Source organism: Aplidium turbinatum, chromosome 3 (assembly GCF_918807975.1).
Source record: "Aplidium turbinatum chromosome 3, kaAplTurb1.1, whole genome shotgun sequence".
Classification (NCBI taxonomy): Eukaryota; Metazoa; Chordata; class Ascidiacea; order Aplousobranchia; family Polyclinidae; genus Aplidium; species Aplidium turbinatum.
Genome location: NC_137474.1, coordinates 28,915,762 through 28,940,839, shown reverse-complemented (window position 1 = coordinate 28,940,839; position 25,078 = coordinate 28,915,762). Strand labels below are relative to the sequence as shown.

The 25,078-nt window shown below is 38.7% G+C and overlaps 1 protein-coding gene and 2 non-coding genes across 3 annotated transcripts in view; 2 read left to right on the top strand and 1 right to left on the bottom strand.

The window, feature by feature from the left end:
- The window catches only part of LOC145767487 (uncharacterized), a 41,264-nt gene extending 40,199 nt beyond the window's left edge, over nt 1-1,065 (bottom strand). Inside the window, exon 1 of the mRNA XM_082579319.1 lies at nt 904-1,065. Within this exon, the coding sequence (XP_082435445.1) occupies nt 904-966 (63 nt within the window). The 5' untranslated portion in view covers nt 967-1,065. The remainder of the gene's footprint in view (nt 1-903) is intronic.
- Nucleotides 1,066-23,873: 22,808 nt separating this feature from the next.
- Nucleotides 23,874-23,955, top strand: Trnas-gcu (transfer RNA serine (anticodon GCU)). The gene has a single exon. It is a non-coding gene; the product is annotated as a tRNA-Ser (tRNA).
- A 5-nt stretch (nt 23,956-23,960) lies between these two features.
- Trnaa-ugc (transfer RNA alanine (anticodon UGC)) lies at nt 23,961-24,032 on the top strand. Its single transcript has one exon. It is a non-coding gene; the product is annotated as a tRNA-Ala (tRNA).
- Nucleotides 24,033-25,078: the final 1,046 nt, after the last annotated feature.

Below are 25,078 nucleotides of genomic sequence, written 5' to 3'. Positions count from 1 at the left end.
AATTAGGCGGTTGCAAACATACTTCCTTTTAATGAAACCTATAGGCTATCACGTTTGGTTTGCCTTTACATTACATTCAAAAGTTTTGTTGACATCAAAAATTCTTTGATTGTTTTGAGATACCGTACAACATCTTTTTGTGAAAAAGGTTGTTTTGATGTAAAACAAATATTTTGAACAGTCAGTTCAAAATACTAACTTATGGGAAGGCACTCAAAAGTAAACACTGGATGAGATATTATTTGATATATATATAATATAAATCAACAAATATAGCTCATTTAAAAAATGAATGACATGAGGAATGACATAAACATGACGCAAAGAAGGTGGATGAAAAAATATCGATCTTATAGCCCAGAGTTTCTCAGAATGTGTGTTGTGTATGCTGCGAAACAGCTGCACAGCTAAAAATGTTTGGAAACTACTGTCATAGCTTATGCATACAGATGGTCTTTACAACAATCCAATCCATCAATGCATTACCAACATCAACAATTCAATCATTCATTTCTCTATTGTAAGCTAATTCCTTTCAATATACATATGCCGCTGTGATTTAACAATTCTCCGAAAAAGCCTGTCTCCGAATAGGGATTTCTCCAAATGGGATTCTCCCAATAGTAGCAGACCCCAATAATTAACTTATTATAATATTATAAACTAATTCCTTTCAATAAACAGATCCGCTGTAGCATTTTAGAAATCTCCGAAAAAGGCTGTCTCCGAATTGGGTTACTTTCAAATAGAACCAAACTGTGCAAAACAGGCTCAGATAACATGTGGAAAAGGTTTGAAAAGCCTTCAGAGTAAAGTTAATCTAGATGGTGTTAAATCATCCGAGTAGTGTGTTCCACACTTTCATACATGCAATTTTAATAAGAATATCACAATTTGACTTACTCGAGTTACATCTTGATATTCTCCATTTGTTCGAATCTTCTCCGTCTTCATTTCTCCACTCATGTTTGAACTTTTCTTTGTTCAGACAAGATTACTTGATGTAAATGATTTGAGATTTTGAATTAAGAGTTTGTTATTTAAGGAAAAACTATTGCATCTTAACTGTTTGACATAAAAAGTATATAAACCTAAAAGAATATTGCAAGCTCAGTTAAACAAATTTAAAATAAACGTATCGTGTATACTTATGTGTAGGCAATAAGCATCTTACTTTGATGTAATTTCATTATTAAACCTTTAGATTCTTTGAATTAGAATTTTCTCAGGATAGAATATGGTATAATCGTTCAATTTTTTGTGAAAGTACGTGTATAAAAAGGATTAGTTTATAACATCTAACTTTGTAAATAAAACTGTTTTCTCTTCAAAACTTTTTCAAAAATAAGGCGAAGTCTCACATACACTGATAAATACTGCTAATAAAAGTTTTCCAAAAAGGTTGAGTATTTTCTACATCTTCTTGCAAGTGATGGGATGGAGCAGTGGGTACGACATTGGCTTCCCAATTATACAAACCTGGTTTGACACCCAGCTTAAGTTGGTTGTTGAAAAACACCGCTTACCTCTACCAAGCATGTGATAAATTGGGTGGAAATTGTTGCTGAAGGAAAGGCAGCTAAGAGAAGAAAAAAAATGGCCACTCTACTCTCATTAGTTCCCAAGACTGAGTATAACAATGGTAACTACAAACTTTTAACGTAGATCTAATTAGGTGATTCTTGAAGAGTTTTTGACGCTGCTTCAGAAAATGTCCTTATTTCTTTTCTAGCACATCTAGTCTATCGTTGGCATCTTCAATTTTCAGTTTTCTTTTGTTCATGCCATCTTTCACCGTATCATACCACATTTTCTTTCGCCTTCCTTTTCTCATTTTTCCAGTCACACTACCTTATTTCGAACTGGCTTTGTCAAATTGTTCTCATCCATTCGTTCAAGATGTCAAAACCATCTTAGACGATGACCATGCAAGTACTCTTCAATATTCTGAACATCAGTATAGGGATGGGCAATTCAGAATAATTCACTATTCCAGAATTATTCCGGAATACTAAATCGAATCCAGAATACTGGATCTTATTAACTTCCAGGCTCCAGCAATGCAAAAAGTAAAAAATTTCATGCAATGTTTATTTGCAATTTTAGACACAATAAGCAACACAATTAAAGGAAATGTTTGTTGCAGTGCAACACATGAAGGCATTTTAAATAACTGCCAGTCAAACGGGAGCTGTGTTGCCAGATGCTGGAAGCTGCTTGGCACCAAAAGTAACTAAAATTTCACCAGATATTTAAAACACCCTAAATAAAGCAAAAGACACTGCCATCACTCATACGCAAACCTCTTGCAAAACGTTTTCTATACGAGCAGGAATTATTTGCTAAAAACTTTTAAAAAATTCAAAAAACTTTCTTGAAAAAAATTAAGTGTGGAAAATTTCACCAAAAAGTTGTCTGGTTCCAAGGTCAAAAAGCTTGGCACCAAAGACCTCTAAATTTCACCAGAAAATTTTAATTTGGTATTATATTCCCCATCTGGCAACGCTGAAAGGGAGCGCAGCTTAGTTGCCGTCAAGCCCGCACTAGAAAAGCATCGCTCGAAAGATGCTGATGTGGCAGGTATGCTGAGATATTTCAGAGCCAACTCCTTTAGCAGGGGCATCTGCTTAATGTTGTTACGCCACCAGTCAAACTATTGCGGAGTCGCATACGCACGTGGATTGAAAAAAAAATTACACAATTGTGCATGTGTACAGAGCGTGAAGAAAATTGCGCGCTTTGTTTCTTTGATTGCTCACGCGAGCGAGTGACGTAGGGATGCATGCGCCGTGTGCGCACAACGGGTGCAAAATGTTTTTGAAAGTGCGGATGGTGTCAGCGCAAAGAAAAAGTGAGCAAACCACACTTTTTTTCACTTCACTGTCTCAAGCTGACAGCTTCCACAAGACTTATGCATATCTTTAAATCGAATCTTATTACCCGGTTTTGCTGCCATTTTGGATTCGGATAGTTTAGGATCCGAATCCTTCTGGATTCGGTATTCTGAATTGCCCATCCCTACATCAGTCCACTCTCTCGACATCATTTTTAATTTTGTTGAGAAGTGTCTTGCCACATATCATACAAACAACCGTCTTTAAAAGTAGCAAACCTCGCAAAGCTTGTACAATATTGATAATGGTAACAAAGATATAGTTTTGAGGAAGGTTTGGGCATTGTCAGTTGATAGCTTTGTTTCTTTACATTCATTCGGAGCCTTTTACAATCAACAATACAATCTAGCCATTCTATATTATACAATATTCAGACAATGAAAGCCTTATGCCGGCCAGAAAATCACTTGCTTTTTACATTCATTTAACGTCTGCAGACGTTGAATGAATGTAAAAAAACATATCAACTAACAATGCCCAAACCTTCCTCAAAACTATAGATGTGTTACCATTACCAATATTGCACAAGCTTTGCGAGGTATGCTACATTTAAAGACGGCCATACAAACCATTCTCATTTCTGTCATTTTCATTCTCCTATATCCGTATCCGCCCTCTACAATCTACATCGTACAGCATTCACTTCCATAACACATCATGCTTCTTAAACATACGCGCCGACTTCCGGGGGGGCCAAGGGGCGGCGCCCCCCGTAAATTTATGGTTAACAGAAATGGCTATTACAAGTGGTGTTTCAAAGATAAAATACTTCGCGAGAGATTTAGATCATTTAAACGGACTTAAAGAATGCCGAAAACGAAAAACAGCCTGCGTTGCTCTTGCCCGCAAAACAGCAGCTGATCGCATGGCTTTCTCTGAAACGTGAAGTACAGAAGTACTACTGAGATGCGCACGGCACGCACGCTCACAGTCACACACTGCTTACCTTCCCGCGTGTGAGATGCAACTTCAAGGTCAAAACGCGTGGTAGCGAAAAAGCGAATGCGAGGTTGAATAATTATTCTAATTTCACGAGTTATCCAATCGTCCGTTAGATTTTTTGTGACTTCAAACATGAAATCGATTTTAGCAAACTTTATCGAGTTGAAACTACGACACACCGAACAATTACGTGAATACAGCTTGGAAATCATACCGTATGGAAATTTCAAAGTAGATGATAGAGTAACTTACGCTGCTAGAATAGTCACGTAACTATTCACGTAACTATTAGACGCGCTATTTTCAACGAGGTCTTCCCGCTGTGAGATCAATTATGATTCAACAGCATTGTTTTGTTCGCAATAGACCTTTTGCATATCAAACCAACAGAGCGTGACGTTGGAGTCGTGAACGACGAGCCGCTGTTTGCAATGCTGTGCGATAGGGTTAGTGGTGTAGTTTGCAGGCGAATAAATTGTTTAACGTTTGCTTGAGCTGTTGTTTTATGGTTTTTAGAGACATGTATCAGTGTTTCAGTATAATTTTCCAGAAAATAAAACTCTTTTAAGTTGTAAACTTAGGCTACAGAAGTGTTAACCTTCGACCAGTTCTTTACTGTATTGGAAGCAATCTTGCCCGGCAAAGATGGGAAGAATTTCCTGTATTATACAGCTTCAAAAGCTAAGCATGCAAATCAAAATGTTGATGCAGAAGCAAAACTTAATGACGATGCTACTTTCAAAATACCTCAAAATGATACAGGAGTAGGCTACTGCATCTAGGCTACATAGACTGGCGGTGGAAGATGAAGTTTTCTTGGTGTTGATGAAGCTTCGCCTAGGTTTGTTTTATACAGACTTAGGCACAAGGTTTGGTATTAGTTCTGCATTCGTATTGTACACCGTATTTTTCATTCATGAATGCATCTCATGTATTTAAAGTTGATTAGTTTGAACATATTCCGTCATCGTGATGTTATCATAGCAGCCATGAAGCCAGACTTCAAAAAGGACTACTCAAGCACCATGATCATCATCGACTACACTGAAGTAGCCTACGTCTCGAAACACCATCCTCACTTCACCGTCAGTCGCAAACGTACTCAAACTATAAAAGTACGAACACTGCAAAGGCATTAGACTAGTGGGAGTTGATCCAAGAAATGGGGGTATTAGCCTATGTTTGTATCTCAGTTGTACACTGGTAATGTGAGTGACAAAGAAATATGTCAGAGGAGTGGATTTTTCACCTTTTGAAGCAGAAAATAGCTGCTAATGAACTGCACTTCAATGATGCTGTTATGGCCGAAAAGGGGTTTCTTATAGAAAAAGATTTAGCCTACATGGTATTGGTCTACATTTGAATATCTCACCGTTCCTAGGTAATCCTCAAATGAGTGAAGACGAAGTGTTGAATACACGAAGTATTGCACGCCATCGCATTCATGTAGAGAGCGTGCCATAAAAAAATTCGTCAATTTCACATCTTCGACAGGAAAATACCAGTGACTATGCTTGGCATCACCAATGAAGTGTTGTTGGTTTGTTGCATATGTTATGCAGAATGAAAATAAAATGTTGCAAGACAAGGTACCACTAACGTGGTCCATAATTCCCGGTTAAAATGCACACGCTCCACAATGGCCGTCCTAAATTGCCTTTCCTAGTCTGTTAGCCAACACTATGATTAAAACGAACAAGAACTGAAATGTACCGATAACCTACATTAATTCATAAACACAAAAAATTTACTTTCACCTGCCAGCAACCTCACGCTTGCTTGCAATAACAAGAAACGCCTTCATAAACCGTAGAAAACAAGCGATTCTTAACCCTCGGACTCCGCGTAACTCAAACGTCACGCTCTGGTGATTTTGAATGTGCAAAAGGTCTATTGTGAGAATTAAATCGAAAACCGATAAAAGAAAAGGTGTTTAATGGTCTTGGTCGCAGATATTGCCTGCAATAACGACGTCTCTTACCGCTATTATCACTTAGCTAACCTGACATCATTGTTTTATGCGGCCGCTAAGGTTTGACATCGACCTCAACGATCATGGAATGTTACGTACCGGTAATAACAACGATTATATCTTCCACGCAAAATTAAAAAAAATTAATCTCTTAAAATAGCTCTTTCTGCTGTTTTGTCTAGTGAGCTTTGCATATTGCTCAACAAGTGCATAAAGTTTAGAATTGACAAGAAATCATTAAATTTGAAAATTCAGTTTGAATCTTTGCAAATAAACGTATTCAAAACTTTTACTTCGGCCGACAACATTTCACACTCCATAATCTACGTCGGCAATGATTTTGCCGCAGCAAAAATGCGTTAATTTTGAAAACTGCCGAGCTGGGGACAACAGCTTGTCCCGTGTGTAAGTTGAACCTGTCTTTTTTGAGGTGAAAATCACTTGCGAAAATCTCGATCTATAGTCAAGTATATACGGTATTCGATAAAAGACTATAAAGACTTTCGATAAAAAACATAAGAGAAAACACTTCGCCGTTGGTAAAGCTTTGAAGGTAAGTAATTAGCAAAACGAGCGAAATGAGGTTAATAAAACTGATAGGGGTATCGGGTTTCCACTCTGCTTGAGATCATAATTTTTTGCGTTTTATTTCGATAACTTCACTGTCTTGATCGTTGTTATTCACTCGCACGAAAAGGAAATGAATCGGCTTGTTTTCCAACTGTTAACAATATCAAAATTTTTACGACTAGGTGTACTGCATGCGTAAAACTAATCGTTTCAAGCAGCGGTTCTAATAAATTCGGTTTGCGACCTAGGTGTCAATATAAACAAGACGGTAAGCTTAATCAAAGACTATTTCGATTGAGTAAAATAGCGTTATGGTTATGACGTCATCACCTTTCTCGCCCCCCAAGGTTTTTTGAAAAGTCGGCGCCTATGTTCTTAAACATGGTTTATACAACCTTCCTTTCAATCTGCGAAAAAGCATTCTGCCACAAAGTGTGCCTGAACTCTTTATACTTTTTCCAACCGCAATGTATCCTTGCCTTCACAGCTCTTCTGGTGCAATTATCTATTTCTAATTTTCTATCTCTAAGATAGCAGAACTCTAAATATATATATAATATGAAAATATAGACCATGATATGAGGGTCCACGTCTTTTAGGCGCTGGTCTAATAGGCGCGCACACTGTGACGTCTGGATATTTAGGTGCGGAGCACTGTGGCGCCCGTTCATTTAGGTGCTATTCCTAGTAAAGTCTGTAGATTGTATCAGCTTAGCAGGTAGGGGCGTAGGGCAATGCTTTTCACACAAAATATTATATTGAACAGGAAAATATATTGTTTTGTTAATGCGTATTAGGGTGGTCCTTATTTTTTGACTTTTAAAATTTTTAGGTCTCACCCTCCCAAAAGGTTCCATTTTGGATAAAAACACCCTGTGTGAAATATTTTTGAAAAAGATTAATGTTTAGAGGTTCCTCAAGGCTCTAGAAATTTCTCCATACACTATGTATAGGGGGTGTGATGCGGTATGAAATAAACTTTTTGAAACCCCTCTAAACAACTTTGTGCAGACATGAAAACACCTGAAAGCACTCTTAATCACAGTATTTTAACAGCAATCACAAGACATAATTGTTCCACTCTAAGACACAAATTTGTATTGCTTAATTCTCAAAAGACATAATTGTTCCACTCTACGACATAAATGTGTATTGCACAATTCTCACAAAACACAGTTGTATTATTAGAAGACACAATAGTTGGCCTCGAAATGCATGGCGGACATGTCCGCCGTCACAGCATGCGATGTCCGCGGGAAGTACCATCTAGATCGGTCATATTCAAGGAGCAGTGGGAGTACATAGCTCAAGAGAATCATGAAGATTCTTCCCCTGATGAAGAAGCTGCAGCGGTGTTAAAGACATTAAGGATGACCTTATTCAGTTCATTCATGTAGTATTTGCCAAGGAAAAGCAACCTTGAGATGATTATCGTGAACTAATGGAAATCTTATTGCTTTTTCTTGGAGATACTACACTGGGGCAAGCTAATTTTAAAGCACCTGGTGCAAGCCATCATACACGGTGGATGATGAAAGTGATATACACCTTCAGGTACACCTACACTTTCAGGTACACCTACACCTTCAGGGGATGAAATAGGTTGCATCTTTAAAAATCTACGGTAGGTACCATAGCTGCTTGAAATCAATTTCAAGTAACTTACTAATATATCAACAAAAACAGATTACTTTTGGTGTTACAGTTGTTTAAAACGGGGGAGGTGGCACAGAACATGTAATTATTGTTAAAGGGAGGTGCTTAAAAAAAGGAAGAGGCTGTTTTTCCACACTTAATGCCATTGTTACAATCAGGTGTGGTTATTTCGAAGTCAGTTTCACCTGACGTGCCGTGAGCAAACGGTCTCCATGACCTATGTGTGTTTTTTACATGTATCTATATCAAGGCATGGATAACAGCTCCTTTGGCTATAAAAGCTCCCAACAATGATTTGTCCTTATGTAAAGAATCGGAAGCTTATAAAACTGTTAACAAAGATATCTCTAAAGCAACAACTGAAAAGATGGGTCATCATCTGTGGTATTTTTCGGAAGAGCTTGTTGCCCTTTCTCTGTTTGATGGTGATGTTGCAGCAAACATCAAAGAAGAAATAGTGGAAGTAATGAGAATTAGAAAAGAAAATTTGAAAGCACCCAATAAAAGAGTCACCATGACACTAAACAGCTTAAAAACTAAGACACTATCTTCATTTGCCAGTGCAAACACAAAGTTGTTGTTCAAAACATTAAGCCTTCCAGATTCTTTTCTCCATCTTCCTGTGTCAGAGTGGGAAGAAAACAGTGCTTATCAGACTGCTCGAGAACTATGTAAATCTCTAGCTGTGACCAATGATCAGTAGCACTTATCCAAAACTTTTCTGGGCGACTCACTAAGGATGAGGAACAGTTGCAGTACCTTTTTCAAGTCGTTTCACAACATCAAAAATGCATTTCTGAACCACTTAAAAAGGCTTTGATGTGACATTTGACCATTTTTGAGGCGTTGACCATTATAACCATTTTAAAACCAATGACTATTAATTTGCATTTAGCAAGTTTGTTTTAACAGGACCGCAATATCGCATGAATCACAATTTTTCTAAATTACACATCCAATATATATCTATTCAGCGTGTATTGTTACTTTTATTGCAACTAAAGGCTCACTTATAGCTATTGCTTTACACTGTTTGTTGCGCAATTTTTCGAAGGAATTAAATTTGCTTCATCACTTTCAAACATGTGAACATTATCATTTTTTTTATGAATAATATTTATTATCAAAATCGCAAAAAAGAACTTTTGTCTTAGGTATACCAAACTGAGTTATTATTTATGCCATGCTGATGAAAACAAGCCATAACACTGTGCATTTCAAATCCACATGGCAAAACCAAGCTTACAGAGGTATGACATTCTTGCATAAAAACGTGAAATTTTCAGAGGCCTCGAGGAACCTCTAAACGTTAATATTTTTCAAAATTTTTTTCACACAGGGTTTTTTGTGGTAAATGGAACCTTTTTGGGGGGTGAGACTTGAAAAATTATAAAAAAAATTTTTGAGCCCCAAATAAGGACCGCCCTAATGCGTATGCGTTGTTGGTCATGGCTTCAGTGAATGAAGTTGCTTAAACCGGCAATGCTTTTTCACACAAAATGTTTTATTACACAGAAAAATATATGGGTGAAGCTGCTTGAACCGGAAATGCTTTTTACACAAAATGTTATATTGAACAGAAATATATGTTATGGCTTCCGTGAGTGAAGCTGCTTAAACCGGCAATGATTTTCACATAAAATGTTATATTGAACAGAAAAATATGTTGTTTTTTTAATACGCATGTTCAGCATTTATTTGTTGTTAGTCTAGGTTTGCGCCGGCGAAAGCTTTATCAATAAATTATTCAAGTTTCCAAACATGTATGAGTTCACTTTTAGTTAGGTCAAATAATAACTAAACATCACTAAAAAATGTACCGTAGGCTGTACTCAAGCGGGCGGTAGGCTTGAGTGAAGAGTAACTTAGTTTTCCGTCAAAACCCGGACTAGGTTTAATAACGAGCGAAGTCTCACCATTATGCTTGCAACTTGTAGCCAAGGTGTAGCCTATATGCCCTGTAGAAATGTATTCATGTGAACAGTAGTAGAGCGTCTTATGCGTTCTCGTCACATGGCCAATCCATCCCGAACAGAAGTAATTTATATTTAATCTAAATTACCAGACATTTTTCACACAAAACTGTTGTATTTACACGGTAAAAACATGTCATGTGATCGACGTAGACGCACAATTTTGACATCAAATGAAAGCATATATACATCTTCAGCTATCCGAAGATGCAAAGCTTTGCAATAAAATTTAAAACATTCTATGTACAACTAGCAACTCCAAACGGTATTTTTTCTAATTTCTAAACAAATTAAAAATTGGCAGAAAAGTATACTTCATTATAATTTTTACTACCCAAGCATGATACAATAATATGAAAACATATGTAGTTTAATCGAATGCCAAAACAATTCTGCACATGAGAAAAAATTTACTTCGTTTCTGCGCGCAATGCTTTAGGAGGTACAGCAGAATGATTGGAGAAATTTGAAAAATTTTACGCAAAAAGTTTACGTGATTTAGCCTACAGTCTTTTTGATCGAGAAATTCCAAAGTAAGGGGTTGCCTAGCCAGTTTTGACTGCCAATTCCAATAAGTGAAAGAAAAAAAATCCACTGTGTCCCCATCTTTATGAAGTCCTCATCTGATAACTGCACCGCCAAAACATTTTTTTTAATTAGCCAAAAAAGGACAGGCAAAGACTATGGATCTGCCATCATTTACATTATTTTTTTGCTTGAAATAGGCTACCTTTTAACCTTGGACGTAGGGATACTTCCTTGGTCATCATGGCAAAAATCCCAAGATGTGTGTATACGTCCGTGGTCGCGAAAGAGTTAACTAAAAATGAACTCAATAATGTTCGGAAGCTTCAATAATTTATTGATAAAGCTTTCACCAACGCAAACCTGGACTAACAACAAATAAAACAATAATAAATCAATAAAACAACAATATATTTTTCTGTTCAATGTAACATTTTGTGTGAAAAGCATTGCCGGTTTTAGCAGCTTCACTCACTGAAGCCATGATATAATTTTCTGGCAAGCTGCCAAGCTGATACAATCTACAGACTTTACTAGGAATAGCACCTAAATGACCGGGCGCCACAGTGCTCCGCACCTAAATATCCAGACGCCACAGTGTGCGCGCCTATTAGACCAGCGCCTAACTGTCAGCGCCTAAAAGACTTGCTCCCTGATATGACAATTCCAACAAGGCCAAACTTATGTGTCTGGACAGTCGTTTACCCCCTTGAACATGACCACTTAGTGATTACAGATGTTTTCATGCAATGTTGGCATATAGGCTATATAATATAACATCTTTAACTTTTCCCAATAGCTCTTTCATTTTCAAAAAGAAAGAGCTATCAAGAGAAGCATTGCCACGTCACTTTGGAACTTATCATTCAGGTAAACTTCCGGCTAATAGCGTTTAGTAGCCTAACGTCGCAAAGTATTCTCAATTTTCAACATCTTTAATGTAATAGTGGTAAGTAAAAGCATGCTTAATAAAATGCGCCTACTACGTTTTCACTTTTCAACAATAAAATATTATAGATAAGCCCGTTCAAGTGCATAAGCCTAAGGAACAACGCATCGGTACATTCTTTTCTCGACGAAACAGTGATAACGTTTCTGAGTTTGCCAAAGCACAACCAACAAGCAGTTCAAGTTCAGTCGGTGAGCTTCCATCTGCAAATATAAAGTCAGGCCCTGGTGATAGCATGGCTTCACTAGATGTTCAAGCTCATTAAGTTGAAACGACCTCTCATGTTGAAGTACCACCAACAATCGAAAGATCTAGGTCTGAAGTTGCAATGTTGTACGAAGAGGCTTGTTTGACATCTCGGCACACCTTAAACACGGTGACATTACGCCATAGTTTTGTATTATCATAGCATTGTTAAATTTTCTTTTATTTGCAGTTCATTTTTCGCTTTATCTTGGCTGTGTTTCTTGGTAACTTGCATATTTCGCTCCTAACTGTGCCTGCGTGCGGGTACGTGCATAACCATTTACGTACCATAGTAAGCGAGACTAAAGAGATACCAAAGGAAAAAATCTCGCAGTAGGTTACGCTAGCGGTATAGCCTAAAGGCTTTTTTCTTTTGCGATCCTCGGTTTCTCGTTTACAACGTTCTCTTGCTGGAGCAAAACAAATCATATGGACGCAACCTAATGCGTACCATGAACAATTCGTACCGTCAGTTCATAGCCTACCTTGAAAAGATCGAGAGAAAAAATAAAAAAAAGCCGAAGTCGCTGTTTGCAGTTTCCGCAAACATTTTACAATTTTCCGCTAACAAACAAAAACTCTTAGGATCATTACCAGAAATTTTAAGATGTTTGCGGAAACTCCGATCAACCCTAACCCTTTTAAAATGTTTGCGAAAACACCGATCAACCCTAACCCTTTTAAAATGTTTGCGAAAACTGCGATCGGCGACTTTGGCAAACTCTTAGGATCATTACCGGAAATTTTAAAATGTTTGCGAATACTCAGAAAAACGGAAACTGCGATCAGCCATGTCAGGCCTCGAAACAACTTTTTTTCCGGCGGCCAAACGTGTCCGACTGAAGCAAGCTGTTCGGCGGCCAATCACAAGCACATGGTGGCCATCGGAACGTCGACACGCATCAATATACAGTCTTCAAAATTAGTACATTTTTACTTCGGCAGAAACGTTGCCGAGGCCAAACGAAAAAAGTTGAAATTGCCTGGGCAATTGCTGTGAACGGTTATTACGAAACAGTTGTACCAAAACCAGAAGCGAAAAATATACTAGAGTAGTCTATCACGACCGCACTGTTTGATTTGTTGTGATGTAATAATACCAAAAGTAGCGATAAAGCGAGCAACAAGATACGCACGACGCACGCTGTTACAGTAATTCACGTTAAATAACTCACAGGCGGAAAAGTAAGTTAACTTTAGGTTGATTCAACGAGTCAGCACAGATTGATTTAATTTTTCGGCGGGTTATACTGCGTAACAACAATGCCCAATAAGAAATTTACGTTTGTTTTACATTAATTCGACATCTAGCAACGTTGAATTATCATAATACAGGCCTCGAAATTCACGGCGGACATGTCCGCCGTCACAGCATGTGATGTCCGCGAGAAGTACCCTCTAGATCGATCATATTTGTCCGCCGAGAAATAACACAGGAACTAGCGATGTAAATCGTCATTTATAGCACGAGCAACTGTTGCAAGAATATAATTTGCGCTGGGAATGCGAAATTATCGCATTCTCAGCGCGCATCTAGAAAAAGTTAATACTGTATCTGTATCCCTTAGCTTCCATTCAAGAAGGAAAACTTTCGATTTTTACATTGCTTCAACAATTGATGACATTGAATTAACGTAACAAAGATGATTTCTTCGCTAAGAGTCGATAGGAGTACAGGTACCGGTACTTCTACACTAATCACGCAAAATTTAGTTCAAGTTTTACATCACAATGTCTGGCTTTGATCTCCGACTCCGAGTAATAATTATACGCCACGGCAAGGTTGGTTACTAAATTAGATTATACGAGTAGGCTATTACAGCAAGATGCAACAAAATTTGTTAAGTTTGGGTATTACAGTAAAAAAGAAAAGACCCAAGGAAAATTCACTTTTGCTCACATGACAAGCAAAAATAAACTTAACGAAAAAAGCCTGTGAAACTTTGCACAGCAGAAAATAGTAGCGTTGGTGTAGAAATTTTCCGACTCCTGCCCAGACCATTGTGACGCAATAAGCCACACGACCTCGTTCGGTGGAAGTTAATCAGTTATGTGACGTATTGACTAGCTACACGGCGCTTTGACTCTTCAAGCGCAAGTCGTTGGTATGATGAAAGCCTTTCAGAGTGACTTTTACTAAATTTTTAAAAAGCCTTCTAAAACCGTAGTTATAGTTCTGAAATGGCGAAGAATTATTATCAAGATAAAGTGATTAAGCATGACGATTGACGGCTAAAACTGGTGTGTCCGCCGTGAGACTTAATTTGTCTGCCGAGATAGCTGCTCCGACCGGACACGTTTGTCTGCCGTCAACAAAAACGAATTTCGAGGCATGTAAGCTACTTCGAATTATATCCTGATCACTTTGAACTTTAGCTCTTAATACGCGTAGATACTAAACTGAGCAAACAGCACTTCGTTATTGACACTCCCAAGAAAAAACAAAGCGAAAGAAATCAAGAAAAACGTTTTTCAATCATCGTTACTATGCTTCAACGGCACCATGCTGGCGTTTATCAGCTACCGTACTTCTGTTTCTTTTGTTATCTTAGGAACAGCGCTCTTGTTGCAACAAGTAGATCTTTTAATTGAGATCAATCCGCAATAAAGATCAAACTAACGCAAATCTGAACTTAGAAACATTTGACTTAGGATTTTTTTTAAATAATTTGCGGGGGGCAACCACCCCTAGCTAAATTCACGGGGGGGCGCTGCCCCCCCCGCCCCCCTAGAGTCGGCGCCTATGCACAACTTAGCACTTGATATTCCTTTGCAATCACTCAACCAGCTTGCGATTAAAAACTTTTGGTAAGTGACTCTTGACACCACACAACTTGTGCGGTAACTCGCTGCCAAACGCTTATCTGACTCTTGTGACGTCATATTACTATTTGACAAACAAACACAAAATTTTTGGTTGTTCGAGAAGGAAGAAAAAATCGCAGCCCTGCATACACTCAACGGAAACACTTGTTGCTCAGAAAATAGGCCTACATAAATGATGTGTAGGCTATTTTATACGTAATTTTTAGACAAGAAAATATTTGTGTTTGGCTAGTTACTGTAAGTTCATAAACGAAATCTTAGCTTGACACATGAATTCTTAAAATCAAGATAAATTGTGGTAACTGATGCCAGTAGGTCTGGATGCAACCTAGTTCGTACCATGAACAGTTCGTACCCTCAGTTCGTACCTTGAAAAGATCGAGAGAAAAAATTAAAAAAAGCCGAAGTCGCTGATCGCAGTTTCCGCAATCATTTTAAAATTTTCTCCCTGAAAAGATCGTGAAAAAAAATTAGCTCAAAGCTGAAGTCCGCTGATTGCAGTTTCCGGAAACATTTTTGCGCAGTTTCCGCTAATCCTAACCATAGACTAATCTATGCTCTAACCTTAACCTTTGCTGATCGCAGTTTCCGCAAACATTTTTCCGCAGTTTCTGCTAACCCTTACCCTAATTCTAACCATAGAGTAATCTATGCTCTAACCCTAACCCTCGCTGATCGCAGTTTCCGCAAACATTTTTCCGCAGTTTCCGCTAACTGAACAAAGACGGTTATTTTTCTTAAATGTATTAACAAAAGAAAAATGATCGAATCGCAATTTCTTGATTACAAATAGAACAGAGTACTGCCTCGCGGAGTACACGTGACAGAAGGAGTGCAAAAGTAATCAAGGAAGCATGCTAACTGGCTCAGGCATTTGTGCATCCCCCCCAGCTCGTAAGGCGAAACTGTAGACTTACGAGCTCGAACCCTTGATTACCCATTGACCAGAGGATGCGTCTAAATCCAATGCCGGCCGTCGGGACCGCGTAGAACGGGTCTGCTACTATTCGGTGAGTCCGATTCGGTGAGTCTGATTCGGTGAGTTACTAACTTCTAACCCCTAACCCTAAAACGGCAATGATAGTTAGGCTATGGTACCCGATAATTTAAAAAAAAAATTGAAAAAATCCCCCATTAAGGGATCGGACTCACCGAATCGGACTAACCGAATCGGACTCACCGAAACGGGCCATTCCGGCGTAGAACGGCGCAAAACAGGCGATTTTTCAATTTCTTGGCTAGGGCCTATCTCGAGATGCGGAGGGTGGGGACTGGGGAGGGCAGTAGTCCGTTTCAGGAGGCTGGGCAAAAGAAGATGATGGGAGGCTCTGTGGGTGGGCATTGATGTTTGGTTGAGGAGGGATGGAATCGACACATGCTTTAGTATGTGGAATTACTCGCAAGAAACGTCGATTCCGTTTTGTGATTCTGCCCGACCCGTCAACTTTCACTACATATTTGTCATGCGGAAACGTTTCGACAACCATTCCCACTTTGTCCCATTTTCGAGGATAGTTACCGTTTTGGTTTTGGATAAATACGCGGTTTCCACATTGTAAAGTACGTAAAGGACGAATATGCTGAGACAGCGCCTTATCGGTTCGACCAGCTCGCAGGCGAAGGGCGTCTTCCTTTGCCTTCCATGTATCCCGCCATGTACGACGAATGTGACGATTGGAGAACTTGACTAGGCGGTTTACAAAACCGAATGCGTCGCGCAGAGGGTGACCGAACACGATCTCTGCTGGAGAGATATCACAGTCAGGATCAGGTGTGTTACGCAACTGTAACAATGCACGTAAGAAGGAATCGTTGTTCAGGTCTCCGTTTGGGCTTACATTAGTCATGAGCAAGCGTTTGACAGTTTTGACAGCCACCTCAGCTCGGCCATTAGATTGAGGGAAGTAAGATGACGATATGCGGTGCTGCACAGAGTGCTCCGACTGATGCATCTTTAGGAGGAGCACCCCATTTGTTTATATGACGAGATGACCGAAAGCATTCGAGACAAAGGGACTAAGGCGTAGTGTTCCAACCTCTGCGGCCTTCTCTGTAACGATTGAATAATCTATTGCATTTAGGGCAGTGAGTTTGTTTTGACCAATTGGGAGAGGAGGGTGCTGCCTGGATGTGTCCACGGTCTCTTGGAATAGGGCTTTGGCTTTTCTTGCGCTTGAAAGTCGACACTGCCGAAACGTCATGAGATGGTACTGCATTGCGAGCCATTTCTTTATTCTCGACAAGGGCGATGATATCGTTGATGGGAATCGACAATACTTTGTCCATTCCCATCATGTCGCGACGAATCTCATCGTCAGAAATTCCACTGAGTAGTGTGTCTCGAATCATGTGATCTGTATAACTGACTTTCAGGCCGCAAGAACATTTAGTAGTGAATGCACATATATCCGCTTTTCCTCGAGCACGAGCTGCAAAAGCGCGAAATTTTTCATCGCGCATTTGGTGCATAGCCATAAACTCTGTCCGTAACACCCCTGTGGCGACAAGTATAACGGCCAGTTGTCGCATTGCAAGCAAAAGTTCATCTACAGGTTTACTCACTGTTTCAGCGTCAGCTTGAAGAAGGCTGTCCCCTAGGACTTGGCCGGTACATTGGAATAACTGGGCTGAAGCTGCTTCATCAGAAATTCTGCAACCTTCTTTGAAAGCCTTCCATCTTCTGGTGAACACGTTCCATTCTTCCGGAGAAACTCCAATGTCTACAGTAGGTCGAATAAGCTTCGGACCAAGGTTTACGGGCGCTGGAACGTTGCGCGTCGTATCAGCATGACTGTACGTGTGACTTTGCAGCACCACACAAGCAACCGCTTCGGGCACGTCGGCTGTTTCAAAATTACAGTTGGGAAAGGCGCATGTTATCACCACCATTCCACAAATTTCTTTAGATTAACCTTATCCTATTGCGATTCGATCATGAACAAAGACAGTTATTTTTCTTAAATGTATTAACAAAAGAAAAATGATCGAATCGCAATTTCTTGATTACAAATAGAACAGAGTACTGCCTCGCGGAGTACACGTGACAGAAGAAGTGCAAAAGTAATCAAGGAAGCATGCTAACTGCAGGCATTTGTGCACTAACCTTTACCATAACCATTAAGAAATCCATGCTCTAACTCTCGCTGATCGCAGTTCCCGTTAAACACAGTTTCCGCTTCCCCATGGATCACAGAATTACAAATTAATAAAAATTAAAAATAAGAATTAAAAATCTAATTAAAAGAATTAAAAATCTAATTCAGTGATCCATGGCTTACCCTAACTCTAACCATAGAGTAATCTATGCTCTAACCTAAACCCTCGCTGATCGTAGTTTCCGCAAACATTTTTCTGCCGTTTCCGCTAACCCTAACCCTCGAGTTTGTTTCAAATTGTTTGGGGAAACTCCGATCAGCGATTTCGGCGTTGTGTTATTACACTGCGATCAGCGACTTCGGCTTTTTTTAATTTTTTCTCTCGATCTTTTCAGGGTACGAACTGACTGTACGAATGGTTCAAGGTACGAACTAGGTTGCACCCGTAGGTCTTACCCAGCTGTGATAAAAATAGGATTTTATACAAAAAAGTAGCCTAATTATAAAAAGACTAAGCGTTTTTTGAGCTCCATTTTTAAAAATTACCTGCGGTTGCCCTTAGTCAAGAATGCAACAAACTATGGTAGTGTTTATAATTAAACTCACTCCATAATTGTACGGTACTGTACGTTTTGCCGAGACTGAAGAAAAAACCATTGCTAAATTTCTTTCAATTAAAAAATAGACAAGCCTAGTGCACAAATGAACACTACCTAGCAAACTATTATGATAAAGGCACAAATCAACGAACAACGACTAGCCCTAGCTAATGGTAGAATTGCAAAATGCGATATGCTAATGCTAGCGTTACAGAAACGTGGGAAGCAGCTTTTGACGCCAAAAATAGAGGAAAGTGGAGTTGCCAGTTTCCAAATATAAAATACACACTTCAATTTTTTCCATACAATTTTGAGGAGTTCACTTTCATTTGTGCAAGTGGCAAAATTTCACAGAGAAAGAGAGCTCGTATAATACAGGGATCAGGTCCGTTGAGAGGATAATTTTGGCCTTGTACTAATGAGACTCTTAGGTCCTAACTCAAGAGACTTTTAAAAAAAGGAAAACATTCAAAGAATACGTAGAGACCGGGCGCTAATTCCCATTGTTTTCTACACATTCTCTGCATAATGTTTGCGTCATTGAAGCCTAGCCTACTTGCTTTACAACAAGCCTACTGCAAAGGCTTTGTTAAGAAAAACAGCTTAGGCCTACTGGTAACCTTTCAATTGTCTTTTTTAACAAATAGTATACTCTAAATAACATTTCTGTAAAACTGTCTTCTGTAGCTGACTGTGCCAGATGTAGCCTACTACAAAACTTTCTACAAGTTAAAAAAAACTGCATGTTTAACGCGACACCAACTACCACCCTTCTACTTCTAGTTTCGTGAGAATAAGGTAATCACTGTGGGACTTCATATCCCCTTTTTTTATCTATCCCTGGTATAATATTTAACCTATGAGTGCTGTCACAAAACTTCTTGTATTGTAAAAGATTGATTTTGATTGATTGATTGAATCTTTATCCTCGGACTGGGAAAGCTTCTTGAAGAGCTTAATCCTGGCAGTTTCGCATACTTGTAGAGGCTTTGAATCACTGATGCAGGCCCGGTCACCGAGATTGACAGAGTGAAGTTTCCGATTGTTGCAGTCTTGTTGTCGGGGAACTATTCCATCCATTAGATGCCGCTGAATGGAGAGCAGTCCTTAACGTGCGTTGCTCAAGCGCACACCCCAAGAGTCGAACCAGCGCCGCTATTAATCTTGAAGCTTCTTCGTTCCAGAAGTGACGCGCTAACCAGTAGCGTAGCCAGGAATTGTGAAAGGGGGGTTTTTGACGGCCGGCGGGCGAAGCCTGACGGCGTTTTCTTCAAAGGCGACACCCAGCGGTGGGGGGTCTGGGGGACCTCCCCCAGAAAATTTTGAAAAATTGCTTTGAATTTGGTGCATTCTGAGAGCATTTTCAACAAAAATGTGGGTATAAATATTCCTATAAAATGGTGCTGTCCGGTGGCATGGCAAAAGGATAAAATCATGTTTTCTTGGGTATTTTTCGGAAATAAAGCCAAGTTTCTATGTTTTCTTGTTGCTAATTCTTGGCTGAGTTATTTGAATGTTTGGTATTGGCAAAACTCGCTCTTTTAATGCAGTTTCGTTTAAAATTAGACAAACTTTGTTTTAGAGACATAGAGACTGAAAGCATCATTCTCAATATCATGACGTCACATGCGTGCCAAAGGGGGGGGGTTGTAACCCCCAAACCCTCCCCTTTGGCTACGCCACTGGCGCTAACCAATTGAGCTATCGGGCTGACCAATGTGAAGTAAGATTGATTTTTTCACGAATTGTTCCCATGAAAAATTTCCAAGAGCGAGTTACTTTTATCGCTTTAAATTGGAAAGTAGCAGGTAGCCGGAGTGGGACTGAAAGAAATGTAGCGCTTTTTTCCTTTACCGCTACATTGAAGAAAATCAGCGCGTTACTGCAGCCCTTACTCCAACAAAAATGTAGTGGCGCTGCTATGTATCTGGAACAACAAGTTAAGCTCTCTACCAAGGGTCCAACATAATATCTTGTTAAAACATAGCCCAATCAAATTAATCATCTGACCAATAACCTTTCTTCATTAACTTTTGAATTCACCACATGCCTAGCAGAAGTAGCCTAAATGAAGGCACTTTTTTTTACTCCGGCTGCGTTCCTGCTCCGAAAGTAGGCTAAGCTATTCACTCCGGCTTCTGCTCCGAAATTCATTTTGAAGTAAAATAAGCGTGAAACTACCTTTTTCAAATAGTTTTTATAAAACACAAAAAGCCCAAAAATACCAGAGCAAAACTAGCAGGTTGGGCTTTTTTCAAACCTGCTTTTGCTACACTATCGGTTTATCGTTACTACTTATTGTTTTGTGTTTTCTATTTCAGTGAATAAAAGCCTCAATTAGGCGTGTCAAAGTTTATCACAGCAAGCGCACACACCGAGAGCTAAACTAGCGTCGCTTAATCTTGAGCCGGGCGCTTGTTTATTTTTTGGCAAATTTTTGCAATGTCTTTGCCCATTGTATTTTTGCTGTGTTTAATATAGGCTAGGCTAAATAATATCAACCTGACCCGTAGAGAAGGAAATATTGTCGTGATAGTTTAGTATACACCTACAAGCTTCTCAAGCACTGGCCCTGACTTGGTCATGAAATTTGGTCAAAACAAAGTTTTCACATGCATTTGATTTTTTATAAACTGTACATCAACGAAGCCTACGACGAACTGGCATCATTGATTAGATGTTGCTTCTCCACTATGTAAATTGTAAACCGAGAGAAGCATAGCCTAGTTGCTTGGTTGATTCCGTCAAAAAAGCTTTTTTCATGAAAAAGATTTTCACAATCTCAGTTTTGCTATTTTTCTTTTCTTGCAGATCGCAGTGCCGCTTGTGTTGAACTATGGAGACAATTTACATATGTGATTATTCGCTAGATGATGCTAAAGCAGGATATTGCAATTTATTTAAAGGAGGCTGGTAGACGAGACACTCATGTCTTGGTATAAACCTGCTTGATGCAGTAGTGTTCCTCATCACAACATCGACGCTATCAGTAACGTCCACTGCAAATTGTTACCATTAAGGATGTTTTAAAAACAATTTTGAGGTAGTTTTTCCAAGTTCCTGGGCCTCTTGGAATGGCTGCGAGCCCCTAAAATTATTCGGCACCCGGGACCAAAAGTACCCCGTGGAACCCTTGTTAACGTGTCTGAGTAGGACTGTTTTTTTTTAACAATTGCAACAATTTAAAGATTAAACGTTCAATCTAAACTTCTAAAATAATTAACGACCAAGCTGCTAAAAGCGAAAACCAATCCCCCAGAGCAAAATCCGTCACTTTTACATTGATTCCACTTTTGCAGACGTTGAACCAATGTAAAATTGACGGATTTCGCTGTCTGGGCAATTGCCTAAGACAGAGGTGTTTGTTTCAAAATCAAAACAAAATAGAGTGTTGAAATTTTGAAGTGTTGTTCTTTCGAACAGCTAAATTCACAAATTTGAGCACGACAAAACATGTTTTTAACTAAATCCTTTTGTCTAACTATGACTAGTGAAAACAATCTAGCGCCTTGAAAACAAGTCGCAAGAATAAAACACCAAATAACAATGAAGACTTCAGTTAAGACTAGATCACAGGGCGCAACAAAATTTTAAACACCTCCGCAGTTTCTAACATTGAACAACAATAATCTGGATGGTTCTAAAACGTTCATATACTTTTAGAATAAGGAAACCTTTGCCGACTCAACTTTTCTCGCTCGCTAATCATCCTTGTTTTACTTGAAAAATCGGGAATTAGCACTACATAAAATGCATATGGTTTTCGCTAGATGGCGCGCCGATCAATAATTGTCTCCTTCAAAAAGGCCTTTTCCCATGTCCGAATTTTTCCGAATATTAGATTTGGGGTCTCAAACAGGTAACCCATCTTTTTATGAAGAAAAATGCTTGTTATCAAAAATGTCCGGGTCCAGCTATTTTTATCTCAATTCTTACTCGCCTATAACGTCTACATGCAAAATTTAGGGCTGTTCGAAACAAAAACATTTGGAAAATATTTTGAAATATTTCTTTCGTTTAAAAGCGAAATTCTTTGTCTTAATTTCATTTCGTTTCCAAATAATTTCTTAGTGAAGAATTTTGTTTCTTTTATTTCGAAATCCAAGCCATTTTGTTTCGTTCTGCGTTCGAAACGAAGCAAAAAATATACAAAAATTTGGGAATTTAAAAAGTGCCAAATACTGATACCTCAAAGTGAATTCGTATCATGATTATCAAACGTTTAAAAACAATCCCAACTCACAAAGTGAGAAAATTTAAGCTTACGAGGAGATCCTTTTTTCTTTTTTTACTATTTTATTCGTCTCAGCCTGGGTTCCATTTTCTATTAGTGTTGCCAAATAATGAATGTTATCCTCAATTTTGCAAAATTTGCAAAAACTGTAAGGTTATTGGAAAGAAAAATTTTGAATTGAAGAAATTTCCAAATCTGGAAAGATTTATTCAAAGAATATTTGAATAAATCAATTGAAAAGCTCAAAAATTTTTGTAATGTACGTAGTAAAATTTGGCTATGTTTTAATTTAGGCTACTGTGTTTGTCTATTTTTTAGTTACAGCTTGGCGTTAGAATCATAATGGATCGAGCAAGAGAGTTCTTAAATGTAGGTCGTTTCCAGATGATCCAATTAAAGTTGGCTACATTGCAGTCAAACTTACACTTATACCGATTTGCCAATTGAAATGTAAGCACAGAAAAATGGTCTCAAGCTGTCTGCCACTACTGTCGAGTCACGATTTAAGTTGCTTTTATTTGATAAAGAGGTTCACCAACGTGTCCAAAAAACAGTTTTAGAACTGTATCCCATAGTGAGAAAACATCTGTCGGACGGGTATAGCGAAGTTCAGGAAACGAATGAAAGAATTGCTGCAGAGTTGGAGTTTTGGAAGAAAAAAAAACAATTGTTCAGAAAAAGTGCCAGTAGGCGATTTCGAAAGCGAATTGCAACGCTTTTGGAAACGCGAGTGGATACCACCAAACAAGTGTCCATTACAATGGTGGAACATGAATCAATCCAGCGTTGATCAAACTCACTTTCCAACGGTGACTAAATTAGCACAGATTTTGTTGGCTATATCAGCCACTTCCAACACAAGCAAGCTTTTGTGGTCTACTGGTGGTAACATTATGGTACCAAATCGGGCATCCTTGAACGCATCAAGGGTTTGAGCAGGTTTGAGACATGTTCTTTTTCAGAGCAACGATCAGGAACTTCATTGGACACGTGCCTTCTTCGGACGACATTATAATTTCCGATGACTGTGTCTATTTTTTTTTCTTGTTTGTAGACTGCTGCTTTGAGTAAAAATTTTGTTTAATTTAAAGTACTTCTCAAAACCTGACACAGCATATCCAGACATCATTAACAGAATCGTTTCAAACATTCCGGTCTTTTACAAACTTTCATGGTTGTTTACATTTTTGTAATCCAAAGTTTTGTTATATGTTTAAAATTTCCTGTTGAATTCTACAGTAATGGCCTGCTAAGTGCTAGTTGTAAAATATTTCGTTTCGTTTTGAAAATACTAAATATTTCGTTTCGACCTACAATTACTTACTTGATTTTGTTTCGTTTCAGACAAAAATCCTTAAGAAGGGTTTCGTTTCAACTTCAAATAGTTTTTAGGACGAGGTGGCCGAGTGGTTAAGGCGATGGGCTGCTAATTTATTGTGCTCTGCACGCATGGGTTCGAATCCCATCCTCGTCGAAAGTGGGGATGTAGCTCAGTGGTAGAGCGCACGCTTTGCATGTGTGAGGCCCCGGGTTCAATCCCCGGCATCTCCATATATTAGCAACATTTGGTAGACAGCACTTTTTGCTGGTTCATGTAATAATTAACTGACAACAAAGTAGCTTGGTTTAAAATGACATATAAACTTCGGCATCTCCAAATTTAATTTTTATTAATTGTGTTTAACCTCACCAAGAATGAATTTAATTTTCTTTCCGTTTAGATTTCAACATTTATACATTTCATTATCTCTAAATAAAATTATTATCAAGCTGCAGAGCTAGCCGTCGTGGATGTATGAGGGGATCGAGATTCGAGAATGCCAACAAGTAATGTTTTAAGGGAATATGAAAAAGTTGAGGTTGGAAGGAGGACTTAACATTTGTATGAAAAGAGTAGGCTAGGTGTAGGCTACGATTTGTATTTTAACACGATTATCATATTAACTTATATGGCAAAAGTATTGCATTTTAAAGAATAAATAATTATTCGAATTCAAACCTTCCAGTACAAGACGAGATGGTAGAGTAGTTGATTGATTGAATCTTTATCTTCGGACTGGGAAAGCTTCTTGCAGAGCATAATCCTGGCAGTTTCGCATACGTGTAGAGGCTTTGAATCACTGACGCAGGCCCGCGAAATTTTTTTTCCCACGAGATTTCTGTATCATTGATTCTATAGTCACTCTAAAAGTAAGATTTTCCGAAAGTGTTAAGAGATTCGTTGATTCAGATTGCGAAATAACTATTTACCAATCAAATTCTGCAATGATAATAAAATATAAGCTTTCCCTAACCCTACTTTTTTTGAAAAGCTCTTGTGCACCGCAAAAATTAATTTAAAGAAGAAAAAAAGTTTGACTTCGTCGGACGTCGAACCCTCGTTCTCACGATCACTAGGCGAGGATGAAACCACTGAACCAACCGTGCCAACGAGAAAATGTTGCATTCACACGGTTTTAATCCAAACTTTTACCAACATATGTAAATGAGACAGAAATCTCGTGGGAAAAAATTTTTCGCGGCCCGGTCACCGAGATTGACAGAGTGAAGTTTCCGATTGTTGAAGTCTTGTTGCCGGGGAATTATTCCATTAATTA